Source organism: Odontesthes bonariensis, chromosome 23 (genome assembly GCF_027942865.1).
Source record: "Odontesthes bonariensis isolate fOdoBon6 chromosome 23, fOdoBon6.hap1, whole genome shotgun sequence".
In the NCBI taxonomy this organism is placed as follows: Eukaryota; Metazoa; Chordata; class Actinopteri; order Atheriniformes; family Atherinopsidae; genus Odontesthes; species Odontesthes bonariensis.
The window spans coordinates 4,041,629-4,055,013 of record NC_134528.1 but is presented as its reverse complement, the minus strand read 5'-3'; the positions used below and the strand labels follow the sequence as shown (position 1 = coordinate 4,055,013).

Genomic DNA, 13,385 nt, shown 5'->3' with positions numbered 1-13,385 from the left:
GAGCCTGTTTGGCCCTGAGTGAGGCCTTCCAGGCTGAGCCAGTTTGGCCCTGAGTGAGGCCTTCCAGGCTGAGCCGGGTTTGGCCTTGAGTGAGGCCTTCCAGGCTGAGCCGGGTTTGGCCCTGACTTAGGCCTTCCAGGCTGAGCCAGTTTGGCCCTTAGTGAGGCCTTCCAGGCTGAGCCTGTTTGGCCCTGAGTGAGGCCTTCCAGGCTGAGCCTGTTTGGTCCTGAGTGAGGCCTTCAAAGCTTAGCCGGGTTTGGCCCTGAGTGAGGCCTTCCAGGCTGAGCCTGTTTGGCCCTGAGTTAGGCCTTCCAGGCTGAGCCGGGTTTGGCCCTGAGTTAGGCCTTCCAGGCTGAGCCTGTTTGGCCCTGAGTTAGGCCTTCCAGGCTGAGAGCATGTCACAGAACAAGGTCACGTCATCCGCACGCACACTGCGTCAGGTATATATTCTGAATATCACTGAAGAAGGGACATCATAACCATGGCAACGCTCCACCTACAGACACCACCCGTCTACAGAAAAACACAGAAGCTGCATTCTGCCCTCATGCAGCAGAGCTGTGTAAAAGCTCAGCTTTTATTTGTAAGGCTGTAATGTTCAGAATATTTCTCCATTTCTACCAAAATATCAAAGTTTGCAAAATAATTATAAAACATTCTGCAGCTGTTTCACATGATTTCTCAGATTGTTGCAGAAACTACAGTTTTCAGAGCTCCGAAAAACCATTTTAATCCACAAAATGTGCACACACTCACTCTCACTCTCTCACTCACACTCTCTCTCTGAATCACACTCTCACTCTAAGTCTCACTCTCTCACTCTTACTCTCACTCTCACACTCTGAATCACACTCTCACTCTCTCTAAGTCTCACTCTCTCACTCTGAATCACACTCTCACTCTAAGTCTCACTCTCTCACTCTTACTCTCACTCTCTTACTCACACTCTCTCTCTGAATCACACTCTCACTCTCTCACTCTTACTCTAAGTCTCACTCTTACTCACACTCTCTCACTCTTACTCGAAGTCTCACCCTCTCACTAAGTCTCACTCTCTCACTCTCACTCACACTCTCACCCTCTCACTCACACTCTCACACTCTTACTCTAAGTCTCACTCTAAGTCTCACTCTCTCACTCTGAATCTCACTCTCACACACTCACACTCTTACTCTAAGTCTCACTCTCTCACTCTTACTCTAAGTCTCACTCTCTCACTCTTACTCTAAGTCTCACTCTCTCACTCTAAGTCTCACCCTCTCACTGAATCACACTCTCACTCTAAGTCTCACTCTCTCACTCTTACTCTCACTATGAATCACACTCTCACTCTCTCACTCTTACTCTAAGTCTCACCCTCTCACACACTCTCACTCTTACTCTAAGTCTCACTCTCTCACTCTTACTCTAAGTCTCACTCTCTCTCTCTCTCTCTCACTAACTCTCACTCCGCTCGTGCTCTTGCTGCTTGTGGATGTTTAACTTTAACGTTTGTTCTTTCTCAGAAATAACCTGAACTGTTTCAGACCCCGCAGTCACCTCCAGACTCTGACCGAGTAAATCTGAGCGAGTCGCAGAAGCTTCGTTCCAGGAATGTTTCCCACATCGTCCTGAAACCTGTCTCACAGCCTCTGAGTCACCATCTCAGGAAAGGAGTGTTTCCATCTCAGCGTGGACTCACCTGGATGTAGTCCAGGATGAGCTGATGCCGGAGTTTGGCCGTGGTCACCTCGCTGTCGGTGATGGCCTCCCGCAGTGCCTGCTGGGTAATGAGGGCGTCCAGGTCCAGCACAGAGGACAGGCGGCAGTACAGATTGATGAACTTCTCTTTGTAGGTGCAGAAGTGAACTGAGGGAGGAGCAGAGAGGCAGAAACTGTTCCATCAGAAACATTACATCTCTGAAACCAAAGAGACACAACAGAAATAATCCTGACTGAGCTTCTATTCTCCTCTTCATCCGAGGAGATCACGTCGTACGCTTTGTTTAAAAGGACAGTAAAAATGTTGGTTCTGTAGGTTAAATCTTTTCCGACAGAAACAACATCCAGAAGGAAGCTGTCCAGGTCCTTAGAGAGGACAAGAGAATCTCTCCATCAGAGGGAGGATCAACACCAGATTCCCTGAATGCTTTCATGATATTCTGCTCTGCAGAGGGAGACATATGCAGATCCCTTCCAATCTTTCTCTGAGGAATGTTTTAAACACATTTGTGGACAAACTGGAGATCTCTGAACATCTCTGCTGCTCAGAGACTCGGCCTGTCATGGAGGCTTTAGGACCAGATCCTGCCTACAGTTTACAGTTGGTTGAAATCTTCTTTTAATGTGTTGCAACCTGAAATCGTGACGTATATTCAATAATCAGATGAAATGTCACCGGTTCATACTTTCTGTAATGAAAGAAGAGTGAATTAAAGGTTTATTGCCTTGCTTTGTGGTTGCACAGTGATGTTAAAGTCTCTGCTGAGGGAAACATGTCTGAGGAGCAGAAACAAAGTGTCTGAACAGGACAGATGTAACACAGCTGAATCACAGGCAGCTCTGCTGAGCTCTCATCAAAACTTTTAGACGACAACAAAGCCGATGGAGCGGCTTTTAAATCCTGGAGGAGGCGTCACGCTGCAGATTCAGCCTCCCTGTGGAACAGATTCAGCCTCCCTGTGGAAAAGAGTGCATGCTGTGCAGCCGGTGTGGGTGTTATTGACACATTCTTGTGTGTGCTTTGGGTCGGCGGTGAGGCCGTCCTGCTGGAGCCGGCAGGCTGATTTAGTGCCTCCTGATGTCTGCGCTGCAGCCACACAGCCCGGCATGCCCGGCCTGTGTCCGATCCAGACCAGTCAAACGTACCATCTGAACTCCTTTCTAACGTCTCAAACGACTTCCTGCAGGATCAATAAAGGTTTCTGATTCTGATTGTTCCTCATGGTTCAGGACCACGGACAGCTCTCGGGGCCTAACGAGCTGAGAACATCGTTAGGAACCTCTGGGCAGGGCTTAATTTGCTTAATGTGTGCCGGATCTCGCCAGAAAAGGATCCGGCACCTCTTGGTTTTGGCCTGCCCGTGTTCCGGGACTTATTTGGGCTGATGAAAAAATATTAATATTAAAAAAAAGTTTTAAAAATGTATGAAATGTTTAAAACTTTTTTATACATTTATATACAGCAGGAAACGACGTCATTTGAAAGACTGAGATCTGTTGATGATGCACTAAAAAACTACTGGTCATCAAACCACGCTTCATCTGGGGAGCGAGCAGCAGAGGAACAAAGAGTTTCCTTTTCAATGCAAACATGTCAAAAAGACAGTTGAATTTTTTTTAAAAGAAGGAAGAGTTGCAGGACGCTTCGAAACGAGTCAGAAAAGCCACGACAAGCGGCGACGCGGGCAGTTGCAGCGGTCATGCTGACAAACAAAACCGGCTACAGCAGGTTAGCGCCGCAGCCGCTAGCCAACTTCACCGACAGCTGGCCAACTTCACCGACAGCTAGCTAACTTCACAGACAGCTGGCCAACTTAACCGACAGCTAGCCAACTTCACAGACAGCTGGCCAACTTCACAGACAGCTAGCCAACTTCACCGACAGCTGGCCAACTTCACCGACAGCTAGCCAACTTCACCGACAGCTAGCCAACTTCACAGACAGCTGGCCAACTTCACAGACAGCTAGCCAACTTCACCGACAGCTGGCCAACTTCACCGACAGCTAGCCAACTTCACCGACAGCTAGCCAACTTCACCGACAGCTAGCCAATTTCACAGACAGCTAGCCAATTTCACCGACAGCTAGCCAACTTCACCGACAGCTAGCCAACTTCACAGACAGCTGGCCAACTTCACCGACAGCTAGCCAACGTCACCTACAACTAGCCAACTTCACCTACAACTAGCCAACTTCACCTAGAGCTAGCCAACTTCACCTACAGCTAGCCAACTTCCCCTACAGCTAGCCAACTTCACCTACAGCTAGCCAACTTCACCTACAGCTAGCCAACTTCACCCACAGCTAGCCAACTTCACCTACAGCTAGCCAACTTCGCCGGCAACTAGCCAACTTCACCTACAACTAGCCAACTTTACAGACAGCTGGCCAACTTCACAGACAGCTAGCCAACTTCACCGACAGCTGGCCAACTTCACCGACAGCTAGCCAACTAAACCGACAGCTAGCCAACTTCACAGACAGCTAGCCAATTTCAACGACAGCTAGCCAACTAAACCGACAGCTAGCCAACTTCACCGACAGCTAGCCAACTTCACCGACAGCTAGCCAACTTCACCGACAGCTAGCCAACTTCACCGACAGCTAGCCAACGTCACAGACAGCTAGCCAACTTCACTGACAGCTAGCCAACGTCACAGACAGCTAGCCAACTAAACCGACAGCTAGCCAAAGTCACAGACAGCTAGCCAACTTCACAGACAGCTAGCCAATCCAGGGCAGGAGGCCGGTACCGCGGCTGCAGCAGGGCAGGTTGCCCGCCAGCCTGTGCTGTGCAGTATAGCCTAAAATAATTGTAAATTATTGTCATAACATTTATAACCACGGATATTATTTGAAATGAAGGCTTGTGAGTCCCACAGCATCGTCAGTGGGCATCTGCATGTTGTTTTCAGCACCGTTTTTTGAATGCGTTCCGGGACCTCAGCGACAGAAACCACGACCCGATGAAAATAACTAGTTCTGGTGGAGCTTCTGTTTATGCAAAGAATTGAAACCAACATGTTCTGCTCACTTCTTCCTCTGATCGTTCAGTCTTTTTTCTTTTAACGGCAGAGATTTATCTTTTCCTTTGACCTTTAGGTCTTACAGAAATAATGAGGGTCCTGGTTCATTTACACCGAGTCTGAGCGTTTAGCATGAACCTGCTAAAATGATTATTCACGGTCTGATGCACGGATCAGGTTTGGTGTGGCGGTGTGGCGGTGTGCGTTTCGTTACCGAGCTCGAACATCTGCAGGGGGAGGTGGAGGAACCCCGACAGCGTGGTGTAGGGGTTGGACTGTCCGGGGGCGGAGCAAACGTCGTCGGCAGCCGGCAGCAGCAGCAGGAAGGAGACGCCGTGACCGAGCTCCACCACCTCCTGGCTGTAGAGACGGAAGTGACGGGCCTGCACATATAGAGGATAATAAACCACAGCAGCAGCAACACGCTCCATGAAACATTAACGACACACTCACTCATGCTGCAGGATTCAGTCACATAAAACCTGCTGAAAGCTGCTGTTTGTCCTTCATCCTGAGCTCAGCTCCGTCTGCCTCTGACTGAAGCTCTGAGAGCTGCCTCACAGCTAGGGGGCGCTGCTGAGTTTAAACCTGTTTCAGTCTGCAGATTCACAGCTAGGGGGCGCCGCTGCTGAGTTTAAACCTGTTTCAGTGTGCAGACTCACAGCTAGGGGGCGGTGCTGCTGAGTTTAAACCTGTTTCAGTCTGCAGATTCACAGCTAGGGGGCGCTGCTGCTGAGTTTAAACCTGTTTCAGTCTGCAGATTCACAGCTAGGGGGCGCTGCTGCTGAGTTTAAACCTGTTTCAGTCTGCAGACTCACAGCTAGGGGGCGCTGCTGCTGAGTTTAAACCTGTTTCAGTCTGCAGATTCACAGCTAGGGGGCGGTGCTGCTGAGTTTAAACCTGTTTCAGTCTGCAGATTCACAGCTAGGAGGCTGCTGCTGAGTTTAAACCTGTTTCAGTGTGCAGACTCACAGCTAGGGGGCGCTGCTGCTGAGTTTAAACCTGTTTCAGTTTGCAGATTCACAGCTAGGGGGCGCTTCTGCTGAGTTTAAACCTGTTTCAGTCTGCAGATTCACAGCTAGGGGGCGCTGCTGCTGAGTTTAAACCTGTTTCAGTCTGCAGATTCACAGCTAGGGGGCGCTGCTGCTGAGTTTAAACCTGTTTCAGTCTGCAGATTCACAGCTAGGGGGCGCTGCTGCTGAGTTTAAACCTGTTTCAGTCTGCAGATTCACAGCTAGGGGGCGTTGCTGCTGAGTTTAAACCTGTTTCAGTCTGCATCTTTGTTCAGGTTTTATCAGCCGAACAAACCCCTGGTGCAGGTGTGTGTACCTGATGCAGAGGTAGGTTCATGTGCTTCAGCAGGGACTTTATGGCCGTCTGCAGCTCGTAGTACAGTAAAGGGGCGTGGCTTTCTGCCCGGGGCTCAGCCTCCTCGCCGTCTTTTTCTCCTGCGGCCGCCAGCGTCTGCATCCAGTCCCACTCCTCCCTGGTGGAACACACACACGTTCACCTCTGCCACCCGTCAGCTGGTAACCTGCTGGTTGGAGAAGCTTCCAGAACACTTTTCTGTCTTTCTGTGATTCCAGAACAAAAACTCAACTCAAATCCAGAGAAAGGTGTTCGCAGAGTTGCTGACAGCGAGTAAATCAGAGGTTTACCTCACTGACCAGGTTAACTATTAGATCATATCTTATAGTATTCTACAGTATTTTACAGTATTCTACAGTATTTTACAGTATTCTACAGCATTTTACAGTATTCTACAGTATTCTACAGTATTTTACAGTATTCTACAGCATTTTACAGTATTCTACAGTATTTTACAGCATTTTACAGTATTCTACAGTATTTTACAGTATTCTATAGTATTTTACAGTATTTTACAGTATTCTACAGCATTTTACAGTATTCTATAGTATTTTACAGTATTCTACAGCATTTTACAGTATTCTACAGTATTTTACAGCATTTTACAGTATTCTACAGCATTTTACAGTATTCTACAGTATTTTACAGCATTTTACAGTATTCTACAGCATTTTACAGCATTCTACAGTATTCTACAGCATTTTACAGTATTCTACAGTATTTTACAGTATTCTATAGTATTTTACAGCATTTTACAGTATTCTACAGCATTTTACAGTATTCTACAGCATTTTACAGTATTCTACAGTGTTTTACAGTATTTTACAGTATTCTACAGCATTTTACAGTATTCTATAGTATTTTACAGTATTCTATAGTATTTTACAGCATTTTACAGTATTCTACAGTATTTTACAGTATTCTATAGTATTTTACAGTATTCTACAGCATTTTACAGTATTCTACAGTATTTTACAGCATGTTACAGTATTCTACAGTATTTTACAGTATTCTATAGTATTTTACAGTATTTTACAGTATTCTACAGTATTCTACAGTATTTTACAGTATTCTACAGTATTTTACAGTATTCTATAGTATTTTACAGTATTTTACAGTATTCTACAGTATTTTACAGTATTCTACAGCATTTTATAGTATTCTACAGTATTCTACAGTATTTTACAGTATTCTACAGTATTCTACAGTATTTTACAGTATTCTACAGCATTTTACAGTATTCTACAGCATTTTACAGTATTCTATAGTATTTTACAGTATTCTACAGCATTTTATAGTATTCTACAGTATTTTATAGTATTCTACAGTATTCTACAGTATTTTACAGTATTCTACAGCATTTTACAGTATTCTATAGTATTTTACAGTATTCTACAGCATTTTATAGTATTCTACAGTATTTTATAGTATTCTACAGTATTCTACAGTATTTTACAGTATTTTATAGTATTCTACAGTATTCTACAGTATTTTACAGTATTTTACAGTATTCTACAGTATTTTACAGTATTCTACAGTATTTGGGGATGACACACACAAGATGTTTACGGGTAAATCTTGAACAATTCTCTGAGTTTGACAGGTTGTTTTAGACATAAAAAATATAGAACTGAAAAGCTAAGATGTAAAATAACTGTAAATAGAAACTATACATAACTGTATTTGTTTTAATTTAGAAAGTCTGACTCTGAGAAACATTTGCTGAACTTCTTGATGATTCTCTGATGGAGTTTTGGCCCAAAGCAGTGAGCCATGACCCATCCTTGTTGGAGAGGCTGAACCTTTGGTGGATGCTGCTGTTATACCCGATCCTGACACCCTCACCTGTCAGCAGCTAACCTGCTGGTTGGAGAAGCTTCCAGAACGCTGTTCCTGTAGATTCTGTAAACTTTCTGTCTTTATGTGACTCCAGAACAACTTTCTACACGTTTTGTGTCTGTTAAATAAAGGTTTGAACCTTTTAACTGATCACAGTTTTTACAGAAAACAGCTTTTCTGGATGTGATATTTGGCAGCTGAACTCTGAGCAACATCACGGCTCGGAGCCGCCATGTACCCGGCGCGACTTCCCTGTGATCCTTGGCTGAATGTGTGTTTCACACTTATTATTCTATATTTGTGTGTGTGTGCGAGGACCTGGACACGTTGGGGTTGTCCCGGATGCGGGTGTGGCAGAGCATGTTGGGGGTTCGCTGGGACACCAGGACTTTGATCTGGTCCACGGAGCTGCTGAGCTTCAGGTAGCCCAGGTAGAGGCCGGCGGCCAGGCGGTGGGTGCTGCGCCGCTGGTACGCCAGGATGTCCTGCAGACCCACACCAGGACAACATGTAATAACTCCTTCTGTTTCCACCTCACACCCCGGATCCTACTGAATTTATCTACTTTTATAACCATCAATAATAATGACACCATTTCTTAATGTTACAAACCAGAGATGGGGACTCAAGTCACTGTGACTTGGACTCGAGTCGCTGTTTTGATGACTTGTGACTTGATTTGACAAAAAATAAAAGACTCGAGACTCGACTCGGACTTGGAAGTTAAAGACTTGGCACTTGACTTGACTTGAGACACGATGACTTGAATGACTTGAGTGTTATTCAGTTCATGTTTTCAGTTTGAATATAAAATTAATCTTCTGTCTGGTCATGTGACCGTACTCAATCTCAGCGGCGGGACGGGTTAGCTTTAGCATTAGCAGTCGTAGCAAACAAAGAAAGAAACAGATGAAAAATGTCAGAACCAACGGTGGGAAATGAAGACGCAGACGAGGCCTCATACTGAAAGCATGTTTACCTTACAAAGAGTGAGAAACAGCAGCTACATTATGTGTCTTCTGTGTCAACCAAAACAAACGCACATTTCAGCAGAAACTCAACATCTAACTTGAGGAAACATGTAGCGCTAAGTTTCCTAAACTCGTTTTCCCCCCATGGATAGGTGAATGTTTTTGTTTTTAGGTTACATATGGGTTACATATGTTTTAAACATTTCCTAAGTCTCTTTTATTCTTTATTGAAGTACTTGAATTTACCTGGATCATTTTAATTTAAGCTATTTTGTAATTAATTGATTTATTTTAATTTATTTTATCAATTGGATGAACTCTAATTTGCCTAAAGATGATTATTTAGTATTTTTGTCTGTCTGATTGAATTATTTGTTAACACAAGCATGTGTTAACAAATAAATCAGACGTTACTCAACAGTTACTCAGTACTTGAGTAGTTTTTTCACCTTTTTTACTCTTACTCAAGTAATTATTTGGATGACTACTTTTTACTTTTTTTTTACACTTATCTTGACTGTTGCTTGTTTTTAAATTCATTTAAATGATTTTATTTGTTTCTCTTTATGTTCTTTTATGTATTTTTAATGCTTCTTCCACTCCCTGCTGCAATGCTTTTATTTTATTTAAAGGACTTTGAATTGTTTGTACATGAAATGTGCTATATAAATAAATTTGATTTGATTTTACTTGAGTCATATTATTCTGAAGTAACAGTACTTTTACTTGAGTACAGTTTTTTGCAGCTCTACCCACCTCTGCTCCTGAGGTCGCGGCGGGTTTGAAACCAAGTGTTTCCTGGACGTTTCTGCCACATTTCACATAAACACGTCTTCACAGGAAGGAAAATAACGATGAAAAGCAGGCGGAGCTTCGAGCGAACGCCGTCCTTCCTCACCTGTATGGTGATGATGAGGATGTCGAGCGCGTACGGCTCCTCAGGTGTGGACAGAGACTTCCTCTGGCTCTGCAGCTTGGTCACCTGCATCCACTTCCCACTGAACAGTGAGTGCTGGCTCTCCGTGTCGCGGATCGTCACCAGCAGCACGTTGCCGTGGCGATCCTTGATGGGCTCGTAGTGGACCCGGCCCAGGTTGTGAGTCCCCAGGAGGCTCTGCGGGAGATCACGGCCGGTTACACGACAGAAGAAACATGAAAATCCTTTTCTTTATGGACAGAAGCGAGCGGAGTTCTGACCTGCAGCTGGCTGGCGGCGGTCAGCATCTTGTGTCTGACCTGCAGCGTGGACGAGGACGACATGGAGACAGACATGCTCTGTCTGAGCCACCGGACGTCCTCCCACATGCAGGACAGCTGCGCACAACATTATTATGCAGGTTAGATTATGACATCAGTTTAAGTCATGTTTATCTGATAGATTCCAGTTTGTTCTTGTAAATGAAGAATCTTCCTCACACACCAGAGTGAGTCATGGAGTTCCTCAGGGTTCTGTGCTCGGACCGATTCATTACATTACATTACATTACATCACGGTCATTCTGCAGACGCTTTTATCCAAAGCGACTTACAATAAGTGTGTTCCACATCGGTACGCAAAAAAACTTCAGGTCACAAGGAATCATACGTGCATTTACTTCCAAAACCAAACAGCTAAGAGCAGAACTGGTGCTGGAGTAAGTGCGGTAAGTTAGGTACCGAGACAAATGGGAAGACAATTTAGAAAACAAAGACAGTTTAGGAAACAAAGACAATTTAGAAAACAAAGGCAATTTAGGAAACAAAGACAATTTAGGAAACAAAGACAATTTAGAAAACAAAGACAATTTAGAAAACAAAGACAATTTAGAAAACAAAGACAATTTAGGAAACAAAGACAATTTAGAAAACAAAGACAATTTAGAAAACAAAGACAATTTAGGAAACAAAGACAATTTAGAAAACAAAGACAATTTAGAAAACAAAGGCAATTTAGAAAACAAAGACAGTTTAGGAAACAAAGACAGTTTAGAAAACAAAGACAATTTAGAAAACAAAGACAATTTAGGAAACAAAGACAGTTTAGAAAACAAAGACAATTTAGAAAACAAAGACAATTTAGGAAACAAATAAGTGTGTAAGAAGCTGGGACGAAACAGGTGATGTCCTAAGATTATTTTCACTTTATACATGCTTCCATTAGGTAACATTATTAGACAGCATGGCATAAAGTTCCATTGCTATGCTGATGATACTCAGCTGTACTTATCTATGAAACCAGATGAAACCAATAGGTTGGCTACAAGCATGTCTTCAAGACATAAAGACCTGGATGACTCAGAACTTTCTGCTTCTAAAAGACAAACTGAAGTCATTATCTTTGGACCTGAGCGCTTCAGGGAGAAACTGTCCGGTTATATAGTTACTCTGGATGGTATTTCCTCGGCTTCTAGTTCTACAGTGAGGAACCTTGGAGTTATTTCTGACCAGGATCTGTCCTCTGACTCGCATATAAAACAGGTTTCTAGGACTAGCTTCTTTCACCTTCGTAATATTGTTAAAATCAGGAACATCCCGTCTCAGAGTGATGCAGAAAAACTGCTCCATGCATCTGTTACTTCAGGATTGGACTGCTGTAATTCTTTATTATTGGGCTGTCCCACATATTCTCTGAAAAGCCTCCAGCTGATCCAAAATGCTGCAGCCAGAGTTCTGATGAGAACTAACAGCAGAGATCATATTTCTCCAGTTTTAGCTTCTCTTCATTGGCTCCCTGTTAAACTCAGAATAGAATTTAAGATTCTTCTCCTCACATATAAAGCTCTTAATGACTGAGCTCCATCATATCTTAAAGATCTCATTGTAAGATATTTTCCTAACAGAGCACTTTGTTCCCAAACTGCAGGTTTACTTGAGGTCCCCAGAGTTTCCAAAAGTAGAATGGGAGGCAGAGCCTTCAGTTATCAGGCCCCTCTCTACCTTTAATATCAGGCTTAAAACTTTCCTTTCTGATAAAGCTTATAGTTTCAGGTGAGCCTGAAACATCCCATAGTTAATCATCTTTACTGAATCAAGTCCTTCAGGGATTAATAAAGTACCATTTATTTGATTTTATAATAATGTGGTGGAGCTGAAGGCTCTCAGGATTGAGGTCAGGTGTGGGTGAAAGTGAGTGTGACAGCAGGAGAACAGGTGATGTGAGGATCATGTGACGCACCTTTGTGAACCAGAGGAAATCCTGCATGAGGGAGCTGCTGTAGGAGTCGTCCACCTCCACGATGGGGATCTGGTCCTCGGCCGTCACCAGTAAGCTGTCCTTCAGGTAGAACACAGCAGCCAGGTAGATCCCCCTGCACACCCACAGCGTTCAACAACAGCGTGACACACAACACACGGCAGGTTTCTGCATCAGTTCCACTATTTTCACTGAATGAAAGCTTTCCTAAAGCAGGAGAACAGTCGGCCAGGAGTTAAATCAGTGAAATGAAAACACAATTTAGCGTTTTCTCCCAACGCAGGGGCCCTCTTCACTAAAGGTGAGCACCACACAAACCTTTTCAGTGTCTTCACAAACTTGTTGGAGGAGTTGAAGAGGTGTTTGAGGCTTCTGGAGACGGACTGCTTCCTGCTGGGGTTCTGCAGCTTTGAGGTGTCTGCAGAGCAGAAGAAGACAGAAGCCGTCAGCTCAGAGTTTCCAGCAGGAATCACGCTCAGCTCGGGCTCAAGTTCAGAGGGTTTCCAGGCCTCAGGACGGGACCTGAATGGGACCCGAGAGGAGGTGTGGGGCAGCGGGACATGAGTGGGATCACCTGAGAGGAGGTGTGGGGCAGCGGGACATGAGTGGGATCACCTGAGAGGAGGTGTGGGGCAGCGGGACCTGAATGGGATCACCTGAGAGGAGGTGTGAGGCAGCTGGACATGAATGGGATCACCTGAGAGGAGGTGTGGGGCAGCGGGACCTGAATGGGATCACCCGAGAGGAGGTGTGAGGCAGCGGGACATGAATGGGATCACCTGAGAGGAGGTGTGGGGCAGCGGGACCTGAATGGGATCACCTGAGAGGAGGTGTATGGCAGCGGGACATGAATGGGATCACCTGAGAGGAGGTGTGGGGCAGCGGGACCTGAATGGGATCACCTGAGAGGAGGTGTGGGGCAGCGGGACATGAATGGGATAACCTGAGAGGAGGTGTGAGGCAGCGGGACATGAATGGGATCACCTGAGAGGAGGTGTGGGGCAGCGGGACATGAATGGGATCACCTGAGAGGAGGTGTGGGGCAGCGGGAGATGAATGGGATCACCTGAGAGGAGGTGTGAGGCAGCGGGACATGATTGGGATCACCTGAGAGGAGGTGTGAGGCAGCGGGAGATGAATGAGATCACCTGAGAGGAGGTGTGAGGCAGCGGGACATGAATGGGATCACCTGAGAGGAGGTGTGAGGCAGCGGGACATGAATGGGATCACCTGAGAGGAGGTGTGGGGCAGCGGGACATGAATGGGATCACCTGAGAGGAGGTGTGAGGCAGCGGGACATGAATGGG

At 45.1% G+C, this 13,385-nt stretch overlaps 1 protein-coding gene across 2 annotated transcripts in view; it reads right to left on the bottom strand.

The window, feature by feature from the left end:
• ankfn1a (ankyrin repeat and fibronectin type III domain containing 1a) overlaps positions 1–13,385 on the bottom strand; it is a 124,088-nt gene that overhangs the window by 14,649 nt on the left and 96,054 nt on the right. For both annotated transcript variants that reach the window (XM_075457329.1, XM_075457330.1), the window contains exons 15-22: positions 12,397–12,496; positions 12,061–12,193; positions 10,104–10,220; positions 9,805–10,020; positions 8,254–8,420; positions 6,058–6,214; positions 4,943–5,111; positions 1,682–1,848 (exon numbers count right to left, since the gene is read on the bottom strand). In XM_075457329.1, coding sequence (XP_075313444.1) covers positions 1,682–1,848; positions 4,943–5,111; positions 6,058–6,214; positions 8,254–8,420; positions 9,805–10,020; positions 10,104–10,220; positions 12,061–12,193; positions 12,397–12,496 — 1,226 coding nt within the window. The remainder of the gene's footprint in view (positions 1–1,681; positions 1,849–4,942; positions 5,112–6,057; positions 6,215–8,253; positions 8,421–9,804; positions 10,021–10,103; positions 10,221–12,060; positions 12,194–12,396; positions 12,497–13,385) is intronic.